The sequence below is a fragment of the Xiphophorus couchianus genome, chromosome 5, assembly GCF_001444195.1.
Source record: "Xiphophorus couchianus chromosome 5, X_couchianus-1.0, whole genome shotgun sequence".
NCBI classification, from domain to species: domain Eukaryota; kingdom Metazoa; phylum Chordata; class Actinopteri; order Cyprinodontiformes; family Poeciliidae; genus Xiphophorus; species Xiphophorus couchianus.
This window is the reverse complement of record NC_040232.1, coordinates 28,594,348-28,617,958: the sequence shown is the minus strand read 5'-3', so window position 1 is coordinate 28,617,958 and position 23,611 is coordinate 28,594,348. Positions and strand designations below refer to the sequence as shown.

The 23,611-nt window shown below is 40.3% G+C and overlaps 1 protein-coding gene across 1 annotated transcript in view; it reads left to right on the top strand.

The window, feature by feature from the left end:
• Nucleotides 1-23,611, top strand: part of LOC114144488 (nodal modulator 1-like) — a 35,879-nt gene that overhangs the window by 8,648 nt on the left and 3,620 nt on the right. Inside the window, 34 exon segments of the mRNA XM_028017386.1 lie at nt 376-473; nt 1,377-1,560; nt 1,698-1,828; nt 2,753-2,908; nt 3,007-3,085; nt 3,171-3,353; nt 4,374-4,430; nt 4,432-4,593; nt 5,084-5,173; nt 5,248-5,293; nt 5,380-5,480; nt 6,936-7,042; nt 7,174-7,246; nt 8,444-8,596; nt 9,215-9,352; nt 10,533-10,622; nt 10,882-10,987; nt 12,183-12,333; nt 12,429-12,606; nt 13,435-13,576; nt 13,700-13,831; nt 14,964-15,100; nt 15,805-15,892; nt 16,089-16,152; nt 16,231-16,326; nt 16,408-16,629; nt 17,702-17,784; nt 17,933-18,092; nt 19,100-19,226; nt 19,780-19,893; nt 19,973-20,100; nt 20,628-20,769; nt 21,005-21,088; nt 23,109-23,219. Of these exon segments, the coding sequence (XP_027873187.1) occupies nt 376-473; nt 1,377-1,560; nt 1,698-1,828; nt 2,753-2,908; nt 3,007-3,085; nt 3,171-3,353; nt 4,374-4,430; nt 4,432-4,593; nt 5,084-5,173; nt 5,248-5,293; nt 5,380-5,480; nt 6,936-7,042; nt 7,174-7,246; nt 8,444-8,596; nt 9,215-9,352; nt 10,533-10,622; nt 10,882-10,987; nt 12,183-12,333; nt 12,429-12,606; nt 13,435-13,576; nt 13,700-13,831; nt 14,964-15,100; nt 15,805-15,892; nt 16,089-16,152; nt 16,231-16,326; nt 16,408-16,629; nt 17,702-17,784; nt 17,933-18,092; nt 19,100-19,226; nt 19,780-19,893; nt 19,973-20,100; nt 20,628-20,769; nt 21,005-21,088; nt 23,109-23,219 (4,113 nt within the window).

Sequence of the window (23,611 nt, the reverse complement as noted above, 5' to 3'; positions counted from 1 at the left end):
TGAAATATCTGACTGCTGATATTTCAGAGGCTGGTGACATTTTTACCTCGAGCCAATCAGAAATCTCTTTTAATTGATGCAGGTGGATAAATATTTGGTGCCATGACCTAAACCTAAACTCTACAGCTAAAAATAACCTACATTTATATGTGGGAGCAGGTTTTCTGTTGGTGCAGCTGTAGCCTGTCTGGGCTCAGAATTTAGCTTCATAATAATACTAAAAATAATCTCTTCTTGTCTCATACTCTTCCAGACCTTCCAGTTCAAACCTCTGCTAAAGTTCATTATGAACAGCAGAATGTGTGTTTGGTCAGATTTGTTTTGTTGTTCTCTCTTTAACCATCTCCGTGGGTTTTGTTTTTTTTCAATCTGCAGTGCTGGGAGACTCGTGTGGGCCAGGAGATGTACAAGCTCACCATATTTGACTTCATCATTATACTTTCAGTCACCCTCTTTGTGGAGTTTCCCCGAAAGTAAGTTCATGTGAGAAAAGACGGGTATTTTATCACGAGGCGACACGGCCCCTGGCACAGGAACACGTTTCTTATAAAACGGGTTTATGAACGCCTCAGAGAACACAACAACCACGACACCGTGGTGTTCAGTTTGAACCGTCTTACATCAGCTTTCTGTGATTCATAGAAGATTATGGACGACTTGTTGAGGAAGAGTTGCAGGGTCAGAGGATGAGGAGACCACCAGCTCACCATGTTTCACAGAATGAAGCGTTCTTGGAAAATGTACTGGGGTTAAAACTGACCTGCATTGAACAGGAAAACCATGACTTGAGATTTCATTACACAGAGTGCCCCCTACTGGTCAGATATTTATTACGCAAATTAATCAGGAAAAACACACAAAAGTCAGGTCTCCTGCATTCCTAGGTGATTGTTGAAATGTGAGGATTGTGTGGTTTGAAATTAATTGAGAATTGTGTTGTTATTGAGTCGCAGCTGCTTTGATTCTGTGGTGGTGTTGCAGGTAATGGCGCTCTGAATTTTTAACTATTCTACTGTGGTCTGTTCAACCATAGAATGCTCACTCAGTTTTTGTCGTCTCATCAAATTTACTTTAAACATAGGAACAATATGATGGAAAGGTTTTTTTCCTAACTTTAGAAAACCATGATTTTCCAATAAGTGGAGGACCCATGCTTGTTTGAGAAATGAGAGCAACAGTCCAACACACCAAACTGACCAGCTGTGTAGCCGTAGGAGTTTACGTTTCAAAATGTGTTTATTGGTTGAACTGATACCAATTGAACATTATATTTCTGGTTGAGCTCAGTTACATGTTTATCTGTTTTTGTTTTGTTTTTTTCAGTTTCCTCCAGTTTCTCTGAGTTTTATAACAGCCACTTTTCTCTCCCTGCCCAGGATGCTTGTACATTTCTGTAAGTGTCCCTTGGCGAAGATGTGGGGCCTGCAGGAGTTTAGTATTCCTCAAAACGTGCTGGAAATTGTCTACGGTCAGACCATCTGCTGGATCGGCACTTTCTACTGTCCCATGCTTCCGGCCATCTGCACCATCAAATACTTCTGTATCTTCTACATCAAAAAGGTTGCTGCGTTTTTTGTTTTTTTTGTTTGATTTTATAAACTTAAAAGTGTGAAAACTACAAAATGATTTGCTCTTTTAATTTTTATATATACATGTAAATACAGCATGTTTATATGTAAATACTTAATCTCTCATAGTTGTCGTTGATCAAAAACTGCCGTCCGGCCACCCGGCCGTTTCGAGCGTCCAGCTCCCATTTCTTCTTCCTTGGTGTGTTGCTGATCGGCCTGATTCTCGCCTGCTTACCCATTTCTATTAGCCTTGCTCAGTAAGTATCGTGCAAAATGATATGCCTGCTTGAGACTCTCAGCTATATTACTAATCACATAGAACAGGTTTGACTAAAATGTACAGCAGCCCTCCAATCTCAGATTTCCTAGACTTGCCTTTATTAAGAAGGAAGAACAGTTGCATCTTAATGAATCGGGGTATCACTGAAATGTTCCTTTATTTCAGTAATTCAACTCAAAAAGTCAAAAACTCATATGAGTTTAAATCATTACACACAGGGTGATTTATTTAATGCCTTTATTCACTGTAATTTTATTTAATGTGGTCTACGGCTAATGAAAGTTCGGTTTTTCAGAGGATTTACACATCAGATAAGATTAAAACAGGATGGTAAATACGGTAATCTTATGCTATGGCCGTATTATGACCTTTTCAATCATGGGGAAAACTGCTGACTGGACGGTTGTCCTCTACAAACTGCAGCCATTAGCACAGGGTCCTGCAACCTGCAGCTCTGGAGCCACGACTCTTTAAAACTTAACCAACTAATGTTACTAAGTATAAGTAAACAAATGCATGCTTTAGTTGTTTTTTCTGTTTGGTTTTTGTCATGGAATAATTGCGTTAAATTTCTATAACAGACACTAAAAGTAGTGATTATATTCTTTAGATTTAGATTTTCGATTTTTCTATTTACAGAAATAAACCCTTTAAATGTAATGAGTTTGTCGTACTTGAGTTTTCCTTATTTTGATTAATTGAAATATTTACATGTTTTGTAATACTCTCTTTTTTGGGGGGAGATTTATTGGGGATTTTTATTTTATTTGTATCAAGTGCACAATTGATACAGCTGCATTGTATGTGCATGTGCACTTTTTAATTTTACACTACAGTTTACCGACCATGATTCTGGTTCTGTTTCGATTTTATGTTTTCACTTTTCTCTCTCCGTATGCAGATTAAAGCCCTCGCAGGCGTGCGGACCGTTTTCGAACTACAACACGTCCTGGGAGGCGCTTCCAGCCGCAGTAGAAGCCCTGCCACAAAACGCCAAAAACTTCATTAACTTGCTCGGGTCAGAGACCTTTGCCGTCTCTTTCTTTGTTGTTACGTGGTGAGTCGTCGGTGTGGTGTTTTACACTTTAATAAACATTCTTCTTGTCTTTCTGGCTGAACTTAAAAATGTTGTTTTTTTCTTATTCTTTTTTACAGTTTGGCCATGTTTTATGTGATTGCACTTGCTGGAGCTCACAAGAAAGTCATCAATCAACTAAGGGAGAAGCTCGTTATGGTGTGCCGACTGGATAGTTTGCAAAGTGAAGGTTGGCCGGTGAAAAATCCGTGCACTGAAATCTTTCCGGGTTTTTGTGTTACAGGAGGGCCAGGACAAACGCTTCCTGATCCAGAAGCTGTGTCAGGCCCAGAATGTCCCAGTGGTCAAATCCACACCGCGGCTCCACAGTCCCAGCAGGCGGAGCCCCAGCTACCACACCAGCTTCTCCAGCAATTACAATGATGCGGTGGTCCTGGCGCATTCTCCACCACGCTCCTCCACACATGTGTGAGGCACGGAGAAGATATTCCACAAGTAGACAAACATACGGGAGTTGAACCAACAAAAAAAAAATACAATTCCTACATTGTTTCTACTTTTCTTACATTAATTTCTTTTGGTTATTTTGTTACACTAAAACTTGCGTGTTTCTGCGAATATGCTAGCATCCTGTCAGTTTTCAGTGTTTTTCTTATCACATATGTTTACATGTAGTCAAGAAAATGGTTTTAGGTCTGCTGTTGTGTTTTTACTTGTATCTTTTCCTTCTAAGAAGGACCTAATTTCACATTAATATGCTTCACTTCTTTATAAACAGCATCTTTACATTTTATGCACTTTAAGAGTTTGTTTTAGCGATCTGTATTTAGCCATGTGTACATTTCTTTATTTGGTTTTATACACAACATTTTAGAAACAGCTGTGCAGTTAACTAATAAATTTGCATTGTCTGAACTTTGTAACTTTAAAATGACTCCTGGGTTACTTTAGAATTGGAGCAGAACGGCTTCTTACTGGTCAGTCAGAAACCTATAGTAGTTGCTGCGTAAAGAGAGGAAAAACCAAGTTTGTACTATAATAGAAAATAAAATATGCACACAGATTTTGACTCTACGTTGCCTTACAAATGTATTCTGACCACTTAAAACTTTCAACACTGTCCTGTTAAAACCACATAGTATCTTTTATTGGGACTTCTGTGATGCACCGATATTACTACACATTCTCATTTAGATTTAAGTCTGAACTTTGACTAGGCCATTCTGCTTTGATCTGAACCATAATGTATTACTTGATGAATGTAATCTCCACCTTCACCTCAGTCTCAGTCAGTTCTCTTTTGCCCCTAACACTTTTTTTTTCTATCTCCGTTTATTTTATTAATAAAAATAAGTAATAGGGTTAGCTCTTCCTATTACGTATTTTCATGAATACGTTTTTAAAAAAATGATTTGTCAGAGTTATTATATATCCTCCGACCCACCAGAGGGCGCTGCGGAGGACGCTGCTGTTCTCTGACTGACAGCGGCATCTCAGCTGGTACGGAACCGGAGGCAGCGTGCTGGGTGGCTCTGATCGGTCTGTCAAAGATGTTGAGAATTACGATCCAAGCAGATGTGGGATCTTTTTGGTTCTTGTTCTGCGTCATCTATACTCAGGTTCTGGCCGGCTCCTCAGACGACATCGTGGTGGCTTGTGGTGGATTTGTAAAATCCGACGTTGAAATCAACTACTCCCTGATCGAGGTGAGTTAAGCTAGCCGCTAGCTGTTAGCTGGTTTATCGTAGCAAACCAAAGGTTAGGCGGAGCTATCTGCATGAATGGCAGAATAAAATACGTAAACGACACTCTGTTCTGGTAAAAATAAAATGCCTGTATATATAATTATACAATGAACGTAGTTTGGTGGTAATTTAGCTACATTAAACCCGTGGTTTATCTGTTGTCTATGCTTAGGTTTTGTTTTAAATGTATCATTTGAAATTAGTACTATAATCTTGTGCTTGTTCTCCACGTGGCACTCACTCCTAATCCTAATATCTGTCAGAGTTGATGAGGAAGACCTTAAATGCTCCTCCTAATCCTGCCTCATTCAAGCCTCCAGAGGATTTAGGCACCTATTTAAACCTGTGAAATCAACCTTGGGCTTAAAAGCACCTAACTAAATGCAATTAAAACCCTAAAATAAAGTCGTACACATATCAGATGCTGTTTCCGTGTCCTGTTTTTCCCCAGATTAAACTGTACACTAAACAAGGCTCCTTAAAGTATCAGACTGACTGCGCTCCGATCAATGGGTACTTCATGATCCCCCTCTATGACAAGGTAACGAAGCTGCTGATTGAACATTTCTGAAACAGACGAATTACGAAGTTCACACTTACCTCTCTGAAATGTAGGGAGACTTTGTTTTGAAGATCGAGCCTCCTCTTGGCTGGAGCTTCGGTAAGAAGTCTTTTTAACTCTTATCCGCAGGTTGTCTGCAGGCTGTGTGTGTGTGTGCGATTATTGTTCTTATTTACTGCCAACAGAGCCAACCAGCGTGGACCTGCATGTGGATGGTGTCAGTGACATCTGCACCAAAGAAGAAGACATCAATTTTGTTTTTACAGGCTTCTCGGTCTCGGGAACGGTAAGGCTTTCTGTGGTTTTAAAAACACGTTAAAGGAAATTATACTTCATGATAACTGAAAGAAACAATTAGAATGCCACCTTATGAATAATTTTACCAAACAGGTGACTATGTGGTGCTTAGAGTTGCACAATCTGTCAACAACAGTTGCAATTTTCTGCTCCCCTTCATGTAAAGACATAACGAAGTCAATTAAGCAAAAATATAGAGTAACTCGCTGCTACATTTTGTAGTAGTGTAAGATCTTATTGCAGAATTTTTCCTCTTGTTTTTTTTTTTTTTGCTACTTCTTTCTACCGTAGTTTCACAGTGGTTTTGCTACCTTTTAGCAATCCTCATTTCAAAAATGATAATAAAAAGCTTTTCATGCCATGACTGTTTTTGGTCCCTGGAACCAGAAATATTTCCAAATGGCCCAATTTCTCTTTCTGGTAAGCAGAAGGAAACCTTTGTCGCTTTCTTTCAGCCAGCTGAGCACCAGTGCGCAGCAACAGGTGTGGGAGGGAAAGCACTGCTCTACTCTATGCTCCATACATGTTCATAAAGAGTTTATGTGAGCAACTTTCACAGTTGTGTCATAGTAGCAGCAGTTGGGTTTTTTCTCGTTTGTTGGCTAATTTTAAAGGGGTTTTTAGCTTCCAATTCCTATGCTGGCTCTTTCAAAAAAAAAATTGGGTTGTTTTTTTGAGTTTGTGAGATAACTCACACACTCAATAGCTATTGTAAACATGCTATTGTTTACAATACCATGTCTATTTATGCATAAAAGCATATGTCCCTTTTTCATAAACTCTTTGATTTTTACATAGCTAAAGCGCATTGAACAGCATGTTTGGTGAACAAAACACTTGTGCAACAGAAACAGAAACATTTTGATAAGTTTTGAAAAATCTATCTGGACTTCTATGTAGTTCTGCAAGTCTCTCAGTTTTTTTTTATGACCAAGACAACTTAAAAACTAAATGTGACAATATCTTTCTATCTGGAAGCAAAAAAATCAAGGATGAAGACGTTTGATTCTAAGCAGAAAAAGCCAAGAATCCATTCACAATTAGAAAAAATTCAGAATGAGATCACTGACTTTCAAGAGCACCATTTAACATAATTACACATATCTAAATATATGTCTTTTCCATCACAGGTTTAAGCTTGGGGAAAAACGTGTGACTTGAGCAACCTAAAATTTATCATCTGTTGAATAAAATTAATTTGAAGCCATGATGAATGTCTTCATCAAAAGTCCTAGTCAGAGAGTAAAATGTGTGTAAATAGTCTGAACTCTGACTGATTCAAGCATTTAGGGAATGTGAACAGTAATAAATCTGTGTATCCAGGCTGTTTTCTTAGTCTAAATGAAGCTGTTTCTCCACAGACGTGATCAGCTGGTGCAGTTTCCGTCCTGCTGTTGGTTTTGTTTTGAATATTTTGTTTCCCCTGTGTAATCCGACTGCCTAGGTTCTGAGTAAGAGCCACCTCCTGGGCCCCGCTGGAGTCGAAGTCAAACTGAGCCAGGCGGGATCAGAAGAGAAAGTCAAGAGTGTTTTCACACAGCCTGGAGGAAAGTAGGTGCACAGTAGCTCTCCTTGTTTAATAAGGATTTGCACAAATGCCTCAGCAGAAATCACGCTGGTGAAATTAGCTGCTGGCAAAAACTTCATCTTTTTTTTTTCTCTTTCTTTTCCTGTTAACGCAGGTACACCTTCTTCAAAGTGCTGCCTGGAAGTTATGACATCACAGCCTTCCATCCCTCCTGGTCTCTGGAGAAGGTTGGTGTATTTCATGCAGGAGTTTACATTGCTGTAGTAAAAAGCATTCTGTTTGTTGCTTTTTACGAGTTTTGAGAGCATTTTTGTGTCAATGTCAAGAGTAACCACAACGACAATTTTCATCTGACTTTATCTTTCTCTTCTGGAGGAGTTGAAATTGCAAACTTTTTGCACTGTTCCTAAATTATATCTTAAATCCCTGTTCATCACCAATACAGTCCTGGGCGCCAAAAGTAAAGCGCTGAACATCAAGCACTTTCCAAGGGGGGAAAATACGTTTCAAACTGCACTGTATGCAATTTGGTGTTGAAACTTTGCTCATCGTCTTGTTCAGGCTTGTTGACTTTTGAATGAGAATCCAACAGGTCGCCAAGATATTTCAGTTTTGAATCGTGTTTCGGTTTCCCACTGCAGGATTGTCACAGTGCAACAAATATCAGGGCGAATGTAGAAAGAAAAGTTTTCACTTTTGTCTTTACACTGAACATGAGAACAAGACATCAAAATCTATGCCGAGGTAGCTGTTTTTTATTTTTGTTGGGTTTTTTTTATTTCCACTATTTTCTTGCCACTTCTAATAATACGTTAGCTTACTTACCTCATATGACACGACCCACTCAAAATCTTACAAAAATAAAATACAATGATCATTTCAGAATAAAAATACAATGGTTTTACATGATTGTTGTTGTTTTTTTTACTTCAGGTTGTGCCATAGTTTGATCTGTTCATGAAAGAAACAATAAGTAGAATCTGGCAACATTTGCATGCTGCCAAAAAAAATTGATAATTAGATCAGAAGCAAGTTCAGCATTGGGTTGACATTCAAATATTATTAATTAGTTTTATTTTGTGACTAGGTTGCTGTGTATTGCAGACTTCTGCGCAGGTCCCTCTTGAAAATGAGATCTAGATCTCAATGGGGTTTACCTGGCTAAATAAAGGAAATAAAATTTTTAAAAAGTCACTCAACTGGGTAAATATTTTCTTCTCCAGATGTCCAGATGTCTAAATATTTCTTTTGATATCTTGAGATTTAAAAATTGTGTTTCACTCTGCACCTCTTGAGGACAAAAAAAAACCTCAAGTATTCACTTACTTGCTGAGCTGATCAGGTTCCATGTCAGGTCAGAACAAGGGGAATTGTTCCACCCCTACATGCAGCCTAACGCAGCAACCTTTGCTGTCTCCTTGCAGAGTAAGACCGCTGTGCACGTCTCCAGTGCCAACGCTCTGGCCGCCGAGCATCTGGTGGTTGGAGGCTACGACGTCTCTGGGGAGGTCCGCAGTGATGGAGAGCCCATGAAGGAGGTCACCTTCCTGCTGTACTCGGCCGCGGTCAGGAAAGAGGTAAGCCAACATTAGTTTGCATGTTTCCAACAAACAGACGAGTGAAGCCAGATCGGAAAGTTTGTCTTTCAAGCTAATCTAGAGGGGATCAGTTTTTTGTTTTTTTGTTGTTTTGCTTCAACTTAAATCTATTCCTAGTCTTTTATTTGGAGCCTGGAAAAGGATTAAATTTGATTGAAGTAGTTTCCTAGTCTTCATTGGCAGGTATAGAAAAATGAGAACCTTGAAAAATAAATTTTTCCTGATTGTATATCTCGTCCTACTGTCTAAAAACTGCATTCATTCATCCAGTCATCGACTTTCCAGTCTGTCGATCCATCCATGTCTGTCTTTCCAACCATCTAGAAGTTGTTGATTTAGCAATCCCACCTTCCATTTTCCCTCCACCTAGTTGTCTTTCCATTCATCTTTCCCTTTGTTCATCTGTCCATCCTTCTGTTGATCTTTCCCTCTCCTGTCTGTGGTTTTCAAGGTTCCATATTCAAAGCCTAAGCAATTTAAATCTGCCAAAGGTTGACAGTAAACCTTTGTGTTTATGCTTAATTCTAACCTTTGAAATGATGGCGATCATAATGTGGCCCTTGGTGGGTTGAAATGCTAATGTTCTTTAACTTCCAGGACATCAGTGGCTGCAACATGTCGCCAGTGGAAGGAGCGGATAGTGAGGACGGCTCCCTCGTCTACATGTGCAGCACTCAGTCAAAGAACGACGGCACCTTTACTTTTCCTTCACTGGCCAGCGGCGAGTACACCGTGGTATGTTCTCCTGCTTCTCTGTTTGCTAAAACCGGGCACAGATCGATGTTAATGTGAGGTATAAAACTATAGCTAACAGTCATTCATTTACTACATGGGTCAATTAAATGGAACAGTGTATACAACAGTATAAAGAAATCAGTACTACTTGTGTATTTTGCTTAAAGTGGTGCATTCGGAGGGTGTTGAAGCACCCAGTTATAAAGTTCTAACCAGTGCATGCCCTTGAATTAAAAAACTTATGCTAGGCCTATTTTGCAGAACAAACCAAGTTGGCAACAACGTCTGCAACTAATGCACTTCTTTTTTTCTTTTCTACTGAAGACCCTTTTGTTTTGCCAGCTCAATGCTTTTGCTATGAATCAAAAATGAAGAAAATATGGCCCAATAATAAAGGAGAAATCCAGCTCAGTGAGAGAAAGTCCAGGCGGAGCATTAAAAGGAGATGAGAATCGAGGAGAAGTACGTAGGCCAGGCTAGGAAATATATGTATCTAAAACATATCTTCTAATTAAGTTTTTTCAATCATTTTTGAGGTAGAAATTTTGTTAGAATGGATCAAATGAATCCGCTCAAGGCATCTTTGATTTACTGACAGACTTTCTCTGCAGATCTTGGACAGTTTTTGTCCAATTCTAAATTTTTATCCCCTTTTAGCCTAGACGTTTTATATTTTCAAGTTTGAAATCAAGACCGTTTCCCATTGGGTTCAAACCAAGTGAACAGAATGGAGTGTTTAATCACTCGCATTAAAGCGAGTGATTAAAATTTTCTGCAGAAATACAAATTCTTTGCAGTGTAATTTTTTTCCTGTATGATTGAGAGGTAAGCCATGGATTCTCAGATGGTTGCAGTTTTCAGTTTAGACCACTAGATGCCACCACATCCTACGTTCTCTATATTTTTTTTTAATAATAATGACTTCCTCTATCTTGCGTAATCACCCAACCAAATCATGCTGACGTAGCAGCTCGATTCTACGGCAAGAACCACAAATCTCATGAGAACATAGAAAAGTATATATTGATATTACCAAAGAACAACAAATAATAAAAAAACAGTTGATATTGTGAAAGTAAAGACTATTTAAATGCACCTTCAGGGGTTTCTTTTGATCAGATTGTTGTTTCAAAGCAGAAAAATGACTTCTCTTTCATTTGTCCCCCTCATTCCTCTGCAGGTGCCTTTCTACAGAGGAGAAAGGATCACTTTCGATGTTGCTCCCTCCAGGATGAATTTCAAGGTGGAACACAAGAGCTTGAAACTCGAGGTAAAAAGTTCAAATTCAGATTCTCCTTCTTGGTTTTGTTTTGTGATTGATTTACTAAGCGTTAAGCAGAGAATAATTCCTGCTGCTTAATTTGTGCATTCAGTATTAAGTGCAAAACAAAAAAAACAGAGTCATCTCATGTTATTAAACTAAAATGATCTGAAATCCCTCTCTCCTTTTGTGTTCGGCAATGTCTAGATCTTATTCATTACTGACATTTATGAATATCGTCGTTCTGTTATTGTCGCTCTCTTTTCAGCCCATCTTCCGTGTGATGGGCTTTTCTGTGACGGGCCGAGTGCTGAACAGCGCCGACGGAGAGGGCGTGGCAGACGCCACCGTCTCGCTCAACAATCAGATTAAGGGTAAGCTTTAGCATCACTGTGTTGTGTTATAAAAATACACAATATTGCATATCCTGTGGATGACTTTGACAGATTCCAGAAGTGTGGCTGTGCTTTCAAGTGTAAAGTTTAGTGGAAGGAGGATTATGATGTGGAAGCGTTTTTCAGGAGTCGGGCTCAGCCCCTTATTTGCAGTGAAAGGAACTCTTAATGCTTCAGATGATTTCATGCTTCCAGCATTGTGGGAACATTTTGGAGATGGGTCCTTCCTGTTCCAGCATGACTGTGACCCAACGTCCACATAGACATGGATGAGGAAGTTTGATGGAAAAGAACATAACTGAGTAAACCCTGTAGAATAAGAATGGGATGCGATTCATCGTATGTTTTGTAAAGGCATGCGACTCAATGCTTTTTACAATATAGTGTATCACAAAAGAAGACCGACTGGTTTATAAATCCCTGCAGTGGCAAAGGTAAAAAAATCTAGATGTTTTTTTTGTACCTTCTTCTGACATAAATCACTGAAGATCAAGCATTTACCAAACCATGTCTGATGTTTGACTCTCAGTCTGTCAAGAAAGCTTCTACAATGTCCAGGCAGCGCATCACCTTAAACATGACTAACATTACTTGCTTCTAAAGATAAACCTGAACTGACACACACACTGCTGTAGTCTTCAATCATCTCAAACCCTCCTTCTGTTGTATTTATTCAGAGCAGTTTGTTGAAATGCTACATTAACACTGACATTTTTACTTTGTTTTGATAGAACGCAATGATAATTTTTCTTCAGGTACAATATTCCTGTGTTGTTTCAGTTGTGCTTTTAACATTTGACCAATGACTGCTGGAAATTGGTATCGGCGGGTTTAGATTATCGAAGGACGGATGAATCTGATACAAACTTCAGCATTGCTAGCCACCTGCAGTGTGTGACCATATCTTTTTCTTTTTTACAAACATTCAATGTGAAAAATATTTCACTCTGAAAATTAAAAGAGTCTTCTTTTGTGCCGCCCTGGGTGGTGGCCATACTGCCCATATCAGAAGTCGTCTCAGCACACTAACTAAAAGAAAATATCTGGATATTCTTTACTTGGGGTTTTGAAGACTTCTCGTTTCCTTTGCAGAATTAACATCCATGGTAGCGTCTGGTATTTCACATTTCAAACCCGTTCTGACGCTGCACCGTCCTTCCTGTTGTCCCCGCAGTTGTCAGTAAGGAAGACGGCTCCTTCCGGCTGGAGAACATGACGGCCGGCGTCTACACCATTCGCGTCACCAAGGAGCTGATGCTCTTCGAGACGGTCACAGTGAAGATCGCCCCTAACACGCCCCAGCTTCCCGACATCATCACAGCGGGGTACGTTTGCTGTTTTCTAAATCAAACGAGTACCAACAGGAAGTGGTTGGTGTCCCTGAGAAGCCTTGTAGCTTCCTGATGTTTGTTGAATGCAGGTTCAGTGTTTGCGGCCAGATCTCCGTCAGCCGCCTGCCTGAGGGCATGAAGCAGCAGGGGCGCTACAAGGTCACTCTGACCCACCGGGGCCAGGACAAGGCTCTCAGCTGGACCACTGATTCGGAGCCTCAGGGGGCCTTCTGCTTTCAGGCCAAACCTGGGAACTACAGCGTCCATGTGAGTCTCGTGTAGCTTTCAGGTTTCTTCTAAGTCCTAAATCATCTGAGCATTGTCTCTTTAATCATCGAAATAATTTAACCTTTTTAGTTATTATAAATCTGGAAAGTGTTTCACAAACACTAAGTTTGACAGGTAGAAGGTTTCTCAACTTGTATTTTTTTGGTTTTAGAACAGAGACAAACGTTTACAAGGGAAGAATGTGATTTCTCTTTTAGGGTGCATTCACTCCAGCTCTGCTTTAATCAAACTCTAGCTCATTTGTCTAGAAGGTCTGGTTCGCTTGGGGAGGTGTGAATGTGCAATCGAGCTCTGATGTAGACCCAACCTAGATCTCTGTCGGGTTGAAGTGAACTCTGGCGCTGTTTGAATGCATATGTGATGCAGCGCTAGTAGGAGAAACGGCTCGTGGTCTTTTACCAAAGACAAAAGAGAAATGCAACAGTGGCTAAAATCTGACTGTACTCCATTTTTGTTTACATTTTGTGAAGAAGGAAGTTGAGCTTATGTCTTCGTCTGAGGGTTTTGTGTCATTTCCTGCATAAGTTCTTGATGCAGCACTACGACAGGTGAGGGTGGAGGAAGGATTTCCTAAAGCATTTGGATCATATAACACAGCGCAGTATAAAAATGAACCTTACCAGCTGAAAATGTAACAAATGTTGCCACTTCGGTCCCCAATGGGACTGAGCAGAGCTACTTGTGTGAAAATCTTAGGAACCCAGGAATACTGTACCATTTGTGTCATTCTGTTGTGGAATTTTGATACAGACGTTGCGCAGTTCTTCCCCTGGTTGCGCTCCCCTGACTTTTCCTCCATGTGTTCAGGTATCGCTCCCCGAAGCGGAGGTGAAAGCAGGCCTGGCCCTCCAGCCTCAGGCCCTGGAGGTCTCGCTCATAGACCGGCCGCTCACAGACCTGCTTTTCACCCAGTTCATGGCTTCTGTCTCGGGAAAAGTTTACTGCCTCGGTAAAAGCTCTCTTGGTTGATTCTTAATACAGTTTTCTCTATTGGCCTTAAACGAATAAATGTTCACACCGGTTTTTTTAGGCTCCCATTTAAGTCATCCTTATGTTCGCTGGTTTCTTATAGCTTCCTGCGACGATCTGTCTGTAACCCTGCAGCCGGTGAGCCGGCAGGGAGAGAGAAAGACGGTGGCTTTGGCTGGCAGTGCCGACATCCTGAGCTTCAACTTTGACAATGTTTTGCCTGGAAAATATAAAGGTCATTTAAATTTATTACTAATTATTTGCACTGAGGGGAAAAATCTAATCATTCTCTGCCGAATTTGTAAGTTTTTTGTTGTGTAACCTTAAAACCTTTAGGTTTGTTGGCTACTAAGCAACTCAAAACTTTTAACTCCCCCCCCCCACAGATGTTTTGTAGGACAAAGTTGTGAAGAGTTGGTTCTCCACTCCAAAAATTACTCTCTTTTTGACACTCCTTTATTTCCTTGGCAGCAGGTTTGAATCACTATCATGCTGGAAGACCCATCCATGCATCTTCAATGTCTCAGATAAAAGAGCAGGATTTTTTTTAATCCTACTTCGTTGCCAAATAGGTTCTGTATAAATTAATTCCTGATTTACAGGTTAATCATTCCTGGCTGTGGCTGAAGTTCTCTTTAAACCTCAGGAGAATAATAGGATCAGTTGGTTTGCATTGGAAAGTCAAAAAATTCAAATGAATTTGATGACATTTTTGAGTTTGACAGACAGTAAAAGCAGAAAAAAGCTGTAGAAGCCTAATTCTTTTCTTTTAACACCACTGTTCTTATTTCAGTCAAAGAAATAAAAATCACTGTTGCATATTGGGATTTTTTGTGATATTCTTCATGATATTCTAATTACCATAATACTTAGAGGCCGTTCGTTTTCTTATAAGTGGACAAACTTCAAAGAGTTGTTTTCATGCATTTGTCTTCTGTGAAAATCAATCTCTACTGTATAGATGCTCGTTTCCTGTAAAAGTCATTCTTCCTCCTATGTGGAGCTCTCTGACTCCGCAACTAATTATTGGGAAATCAATTTGTAATTAACACCTTTAGATCATAACTGTGCTAAAATACCAGACATGTTATCGCACAGATGGCACCTCTGGGTCTCCTGCTGCTCCATACATCTATAATCCTGTTCAGCATACAGTGTACATTCTGTTATTTGCCTGCAAGCTGTCTGCACACACAGCATCCCTGAGGTGTCTGTTCTCAGTTTAGTGTTGGCAGCCCTGACTGCTGTGGTGCTTAACGTTCTTAAGCTTTTCTTAAAGATCCCTTCAGGGAGCACAGACGAGTTACTTCCGAGGACTTTTCTCAACCTTCATTTAAGTTATTTTCTCCCGCTGTTTCTGCTCCCAGTGGGTATTTCTCACGAGGAATGGTGCTGGAAGCATAAATCCCTGGAAGTGGAGGTTCTGGACTCGGATGTCTTGGGCGTCGAGTTCAGACAGATCGGCTACATCCTGCGCTGCTCCCTGTCCCACGCCATCACTTTGGTCAGTATGCAAAATAATTAATTGACTTACGATTAGTTGCCGATTAATGTTTTATTAAAGTTAGCTCCAATCGATTAACTAATAACATCTGCTTAGACCTTTTTATAATGTGTTGTAATTTGGCCTCCATTCAGAAGAGGCAGCGTCAACTTCTCAAAATTGTAAAATTGCGACATGATGGAAAGAATAAAAAAAACACGATTACAATAAGCAACGTTGATTTTGACTTGGATCACTGCATGGAGCAAATTTTTAACATTTCTTCAAGAGCAACTGCCGACATTTTGGATATCACTCTGTACATGGGGATTTAAGTGTTTTACATATTGAATTTTTTTCAACCTATATTTTTCTATTCAGCAGAAAAATGTATAGCAAAACATAGGTTCCCGTTTTGTTGTATTTTATAAATATGTCTAAGTTTAATGAAGTGAGGAAAGCCACAGTTTTTTCTTATTCAGTCAGTATTTAATACAGCAGACAAAAAAAGTAAAAATTTAATTTTGTTTTTAAAGTATATTACTCACAATTTAGCAGGTTATGTGAAGTGAAGAGCGGTCAGCCCTGTCAATACAAGAGAAAACTCAGGTGTTTCAGAAAATGACCTCTTACCTTAGATTAACTCAATAATCAATATTTTCCATCTCTAATCTGATCGCTCTCCCCAGAGTTTTCACGACGACTTTCCGCTTGCTTCCCCGCAGGAGTTCTTCCAGGATGGCAGCAAACCCGAGAACATCGGCGTCTACAATCTCTCCAAAGGAGTCAATCGCTTCTGCCTCTCCAAGCCTGGTGAGTTTCTTTCTCCTGACCTCTCTTTAGCTTAACACGGCGTTAATTAGCACATGGAGGAAAATTCCACAGACCAGCAAACCTTTCCCTCGTGCATAGTCGCAGTGCAGCATTTTGACCTAAAAGGTTTGTGTCAGGCTTAGCTAAATATAAAACTGGAACAAAGTGATTAATCACATAGAAATGGTTTGTCCAGGTGTTTACAAAGTCACCCCCCGTTCCTGCCATCAGTTCGAGCAGGACTTCTACACCTACGACACGTAAGTAAAAGCGCGCCGCTCCCGTTTATTTAACAGTTTGAACAAAGTGTCATTGTAAACGTTCCTGCTTCTCTGCAGCTCGGCCCCCAGCATCCTGACGCTCACCGCCGTGCGCCATCACATGACGGGGCTCATCACCACAGACAAGATGCTGGACGTCACAGTCACCATCAAGTAAATCAAGAAGCCTCGGGCTGCTACGTTTCTATTCGTCTGAGCGTCCATTAAACGGTTCCGTTCCTTCCCCCCGCTCAGGTCGTCCATCGAGAGCGAGCCAGCGCTGGTGCTCGGCCCGCTGCGCAGCCTGGAGGAGCAGCGGCAGGAGCAGCAGCTGCAGGAGATCCAGCTGCGGCGGCAGGAACGAGAGCGGCGAGCGGCCGAGGAGCAGGGCGGCGCCAGAGACGACAGTCCTCCCATCTTGGAGAAGGCCGACGAGCTGGCGGGCCCGTTTCACTACGAGTTCTCCTACTGGGCCAGGTCCGTTCACGCATTCCCTCAGGGGATGATCTAGATCACGGGTCTGCAACCTTTACAAACCCAATACACGTTCCCCCCTCAGTCCAGCTAAATAAAACTCGCAACTGATATATAGCATTTTGTGAAAAAATCTTTAATAAATACTACAGAAATTTGTGGTCATTTTTAAAGAGCCATCGTTTTATTTCTATTTTTAAAATAAATTAAAAAACTAACAAAAAGAGAATTGATACGTTTTCTTCTGTGGGATGTTTGTGGAAAATGGTGTAAACTAAAAACAAAAAAACAACACTTAGTTTCCAGCGTAATGATGAGGAAAAAGATTATAAGTATTATCATCTTTTTCTTGTGCAATTCTGCTGTGAAAATTTAATTCAGGATTTATTTCATGCAAAAAAATAATTTGTTATAGTTATATATTTTTTTTAATTGTTGGTTCTGTATTATTTAGCCAGACTGTGGAAGGTCCAAAGAGCCATTTGCGGCTCTGGAGCCACAGGTACCAGACCTCGGATCTAGCTGCTCTGTCTGTGATTACATTCACTTTTTGTTGTTTTTTTTTTTGTTTTTTTGTGTTAATATGTGACCTGAGGCAGATTTTCAGTTCTGACTGAATTATAAAATAATCTTTACTGTATCTTCCGTGAGAGAAGTCAGACTCGGCGGGTGGAATTAATATGAAATCAAAACTTGACAAAAGTCTGAAGATTTTATCTCTAAATCTGAGCAAATCTCACTAAGTGGGCACGTTATAGTTCTTTTCGTGAGGTTTCAACGTGTAGATTTGTTTTTTAGTAATATCAATGACGTAAAGCCAGATTCCCTTTCGTTTTCACTCGGTGTGCGGTGATTCACATTTGAAAGTGTTTGAAATTTTTTTTTTACCAATTTAATCTACACAAGCAGAAATTATTTAACGCCTTTATTTACTCAACGTTGCACACATGCAACAACATATGCCGCCTGTAATTTCACAAAATTGGAATCCTTGCATCCATTAAATGTAACCACCTGGTCTGTCTTAAAATAAATAAACCTGTGTGCGATGAGCTGAGCTAATATTTCCTTGTAGGGCTGGAGAGAAGATCACAGTCACTCCCTCCTCCAAGGAGCTGCTGTTCTACCCGCCTGAAGTGGAAGCAACCATAACAGGAGGTAGGAGATTTTTCACACACTGAAATTAAGTCAGACATGTACTAAGCAGGTCTAAATTTAGGATTCACATTAACTATGAATAAGTAGGTTTGTCCTAATCTTTGCTTGTATCAGAAGAACCCCTCTCTTTGTCTATCTCTCTCGTCAGAAACGTGCCCCGGTCGCCTGGTGGACATCGTTGGACGTGCTGGCCTCTTCTTAGAGGGCAGAGTGTCTCCGGAGCTCCAAGGTGTGGAAATATCCATCACAGAGAGAGGCGCTTCTGTGCCGCTCATTACTGTGGCCACTAATGAGATGGGAGCCTACAGGTATGAAAATCCAGACAGATAAATGGACTGCATTAAAATTTCAGTGAGGATGTTCAGGACTTTTGGGCCGACGCTGCCTGTGGCTTTCGCTTGAAAACGGGTGGACTCTTGCTGGCGTCACGCCTTGTGTGCGCCTCTGATGGGGCCCTCTGGATGTTTATTGTCATCAGAGAATATGTGCAGTGTTGCAGCCATGCATAAAGCAAGACATTACGCTTCCGAATCCAGACATCCGGTTAAAGGCTAAACATCAAATATAATGTAGTCATGGATATAAAGTCCGTGGTAAAGTTTGAGGGATTTAATGGAACCGTTGAGCTGAAATTCTGTCTCATTTATTCAAATTAGGTGTTTTTGAAGTAGAAGAACGTGGTAAAACATGATCGATGGGAAAATGAAGCTTTTTTAAACTGTTTTTCAAAGTGAGGCCACCAGAGGGCGCCGGGGCAGCCTCAGAACGCTGGAGTGAAGATAAAGAAATAGGACCAAAAATCAAATTTATTTCTCAATCATATATTTTTTAAATAATTTTTTTCCATATAAAGTTTTCTGTTTTTAGTCATTCAAAAATATAATTGGGAATAATTTATTGAACTATTACTTGCCATGCTCATTCTTCTGATTGGCTGCCAGTCAAATTCATCAAGCCGCATTTCAGTTCAGCGCATATTTACTTGTTACATAGCCTTCCTGTTTTCATCAGCGTCACTTAGCCTTCCTGTTTCCGTCAGCATTACTTAGCCTTCCTGTTTCCGTCAGCATTACTTAGCCTTCCTGTTTCCGTCAGCATTACTTAGCCTTCCAGTTTCCGTTAGCATTACTTAGCCTTCCAGTTTCCGTTAGCATCACTTAGCCATTCTGTTTCTGGCACCGTCACTTAGTCTTCCTGTTTCCTTCAATTTTATTTAGCCTTCCTGTTTCCGTCAGCGTCACTTAGCCTGTTTCCGTCAGCATTACTTAGCCTTCCTGTTTCCATCAGAGTCACTTAGTCTTTCTGTTTCCGTCAGCGTGGGCCCGCTCCACAGCGACCGGCTGTATGACATCAAGGCCAGTAAGGAGGGCTTTGTCCTGAGTCCGGTGGAGGGAACCCCAGGAGACTTCAAGGCGTTTGCTCTGGCAGGTGTCACCTTCAAGGTACATGCGACCGTCGTCTGCATACTTTATAACAACTTTACATCCAAGGGATCACAAGCCCCGCTCACACTGTCTCCACTCAGCCTGTTTTCATCTTTACCAGCCCAGACTGATCTTGCTGGTGAATATGAAATGTCAGAATCAAAAGCTTCTGTTCATGTTTTTCTTTCTGAAAGTGTAATTAAGAGAGAAGATTACTCACAGATGGTTCAAACCGGGGGTTTTTTTCCCGCTCTGTGCTCTTGGCCTTTATCCTGCCTTTTGTTAAAAGGTTCCGTACTGCACAAATTGGTATTAGTCTCCCTTTCTGACTAAGTGATAAATGGCTCCGCTGTCAGTTCCACACCATTGATACACAGTTTGGTGCCCTTGGTTATCCTTCACTTGCACATCCTCTTTTTAAATAAAACATCTGTGACATGAAATTGAACAGCCAGCTTGATTACACCCACAGTACCCACAATGTCTTTATGTTTCAGGGACATTTTTGTATGTGTAAAACATGAAAGAATCCGAGTATTTTTTTTCTAAAGATATTCCATCTTTCCTGCAGATAATATCAGAGGATGGACAGCCGCTCTCTGGAGTGCTTCTGTCTCTGAGTGGAGGGCATTTCCGTTCCAACCTTTTGACCCAGGACACCGGTCTTCTCACCTTCAACAACCTGGTGAGCAAACAGCTCAGAAAGCAATATAAAGTTTCCTTTTTTCCCCCCCAGTTTGAAATAACCTTGCTTTTCTCTCCAGAGTCCAGGCCAGTACTACTTCAAGCCGATGATGAAGGAGTTCCGCTTTGAGCCGGCGTCTCAGATGATCACGGTGGAGGAGGGTCAAAACCTGAGCATCGATATTACGGGCATCAAGACCGCTTACAGGTACAGACACACTGATTTATAGAGAGCAATGCAGAAACATTGACGGTTTTTTTCATATTGGCATTTTATGAGATAGAACAACATAATTTAGTTTGTTACAAATTAAAAAAATGTAAAAAGAAAAATTTTGACTTTATAAATAAAGTCAAGTCCAAATACTTCTTCTGATGTCACTTGATCAGTAAGCAGAGTTCACACCTCTGTAATTTAATCTTGCGCACCACTCTTTTCAGATTTTATATTGAAAATATTTTTCATTTTCCTTCCACTTTACAATATGCACAATATACAATATACTAGTGTACATTATATAGTATATACAATATACTTTTGTATTTGCTTATCATAAAAATCTCAATAAAACAAAACAAAGTCAGTGGTTGTGACATCTCCGAAATGCAGACAGCTTCAATGGGTATGAAAACTGTTGCGCGACGCCGTACTTTGTTGTTTTTATTTTGTTTGTTTTTTTAGAAACTTGTCCAATTGTGTGTTCCACATGTGTGTTCTTGTGCTGTCGCCTCCAGCTGCTACGGAGCGGTGCAGTCCCTGAGCGGCGACGCGGAGCGAGACGTGGCCGTGGAGGCGGTGGGTCAGGGAGAATGCAGCCTCTACAGCGAGGACACCGTCACAGACGAGGAGGGTCGATTCAGACTCAGGGGTCTGCTGGTGAGAGAAGGTTTTAAACCTTAAGGGGGCGGGGGGTTGAATTATTCCATACTCCAGATGCAAAATCACTGCGATTTGACCTCGCTAAATATAAAGTGTAGGTGGTATTTGAGGCAGGCATGAAGGACCGAGTTAAATTGAAACAGTCGATTGTTGCATTTTATTTGTAGCTAAGCTTTTAGGCTGTTTTATTTAACACCTCACATGACTAAATGTTTGTGTTGTTTTCTTTCAGCCGGGGTGTAAATATCTGATACAGCTTCGAGCCGAGGGCAACGACCACATAGAGAGGGCACTGCCTCAGCACAGAGCAATAGAGGTAGGTAGGAAGATGACAACATCCTCAACAAATCATAAGCTTTTTAATAATGGACAGTGAGTGGTAAATATATTCATCATAAAGAACAAAAAAGCAAAAGTGCAAACCAAAAGATGTCCTGTTTAATGATTGAGATCAAATAATGTCCAGATGCTATAATTCAATATGTTGTGAATTTAACTGAGAGCAAACAAGATAAACAAGTATGTGTGTGTGTATATGTGTGTGCATATATTAGAGACGTGCGGTGAGGTTCATAGTTGGTGAGGCACTGACTTAATCATAATCATATTTACAAATATAGACCCTCTGCATAAGGAAATTTCACGCATGCGGACAAAGCTGGAGGGCAAAAACACAATCCTTTAACATGTCATGTATAGCTGCGCTGCCGCCGTAGAATAATTCCATTAATTCAATCAAACTTCGACATTTAGATATTATTAATTTCTTGCTGTGCTCCACAGCAAAGGGAAAAATAATTAAAGTACAACTCAAAACCTCTTCTGTCTCGCTCTCTGTATCAACGCAGCTACGCACAGACTCGTTGCCATAGCAACTGACAACAACGCCACAAAAAAAACACTCAAATATTTCCCACACAAATAGCAGAACATTCAGCCTGTTGCAGTGGTATGGTTTTAGGCTTAATGTTTATTTTGCGATTATTGATAATCGACCGCTGTGGTAAGAGGAGAAAACTATAAATATATCGGATAATCACTGCACTTGAATTTACTGTATGGCTAGCTCGTTGTTACTGTCTTTTACTCTGCAGTTGCGGAGTCACAATGTCTGGGATCATGAGCGCCCCCTGTCATGAGGCAAAAAAACTGCCTGCCTCACCTCAAGTCTGTTCTCTGCCGTTTCTGATCGCTCCTCAGCACACGAAACACGTTACACACACAGTTTGTGACAAAAAACACTGTACATTATATGCATAAGCTAAATTATGGAAAATCAGTTCATACATTAAATGTTTTTTAGCCATTTTAGTGGCGACGTACAGACAGGAGGATCATGCTCTCATAGAATGGACCTTACCAAGCTCCGCCCACAACCGGCCCACGTGACCGCAAGTCTCACAAACAAAGCCTCGCGGCGCGTTGTTTCTATGTAAACATGACTCGATTAGTGCATCATTTCTACCGGATTTTCACAATATATCAGCTACTACAATGGACAGAGGAACTAACAAGTTCATGCCATCATCTGAGAGGAGGTTACTGGTTTACCAGTAACCCAGTAATATATATATATTATGTATATATGTCTATGTTGTACAGAATGACACATCTGGTTGATACAGATGGAGACTTTTTAATCTTAATGAATAAAATTTATTCAAGATTTCACTACTTTTAGTACAATATAGTAAGATATTTGATTGCAGTTCACTTTACACTCATCAAAAGTTTAGTTTTTTTTTGTTTGAGTACCTTAGCAGAAGCTTGAGTAACTTGATTGTTACAGATTATTCTGATTACTTTTTATTTTAAAACTTCCTTATCTCTAGACTGCAGGTCAAACTTTGTATTAGTTCCTGCTTCCACCTAAAGTGCTGAAAGTTTCCAGAGCTGAGATAAATACGTAATACTGTCTTTTCATTTATTAATTGAACTGTTAGATGGATTATGCAAAGAAAGTTGGAGAAGGGTATGGAAAGTTTGGTAATTGAATTGTTGAAATGACTGTGAGAACCCTGCGATTATGACTTATTATCAGCCTCATCACGTGGACCTTTTTTTTTTTTTTGTTCGCTGAACAAAAAGAGCGCTAATCCGCTCCCCAACCAAATTCTAACCTACAATTTTATAATTTCATCTCGTCTGAAAAGCTGCAATCCACCTAATCTCTCTTGCGAGGCAGGAAATGCCTTAATTCCCCTTTAATTCTCTGTTATTATCGCACCATGTGACCTTAACAAAAGGTTTTCCTCAGTTCACTTTTTCTTTTCTTTTCTTTTTTTTAAAGCATGCACGGCTCATACTGTTAGATTAAGCTGCGTGTTTCCTATCAGGTCGGGAGCAGCGACATTGACGGGGTCAACATCATCGCCTTCAGACAGATCAATCAGTTCGACCTCAGCGGGAACATCATTACGTCTCCTGAACATCTCCCGACGCTCTCGGTAGGACTTGTACTCCCTGATGTTTGGTCTGTTTTGCTACTTTCTGGAAATCTCTGGAACAGTTTTCAGCAGACGTTTACGCTCACCACTTGCATGAATGTCGTATTAGTCACGTTCCAAGCTGTGCCAAGCTGGGCTTGTACTTAGTATTGTCATGTCCTGGTTGACTGATAAGCTTCAATAAAGTACATGGAGGCTCAAATTTATGCATACTGCCCAATAAACGTTCAATAGAGTCGAGGTTGGTGCTTTATCATTAGTCTGGTCTTTGGTGCTCCAGGTGTTTTAGTTCATGATGGTACTGAGCAATGAATCAATAACAATGTATATTGCAGTAGACATGTGATCAATATCAATAGAAAAATAAATTTGAAAGAGTGTTCAATAATGTC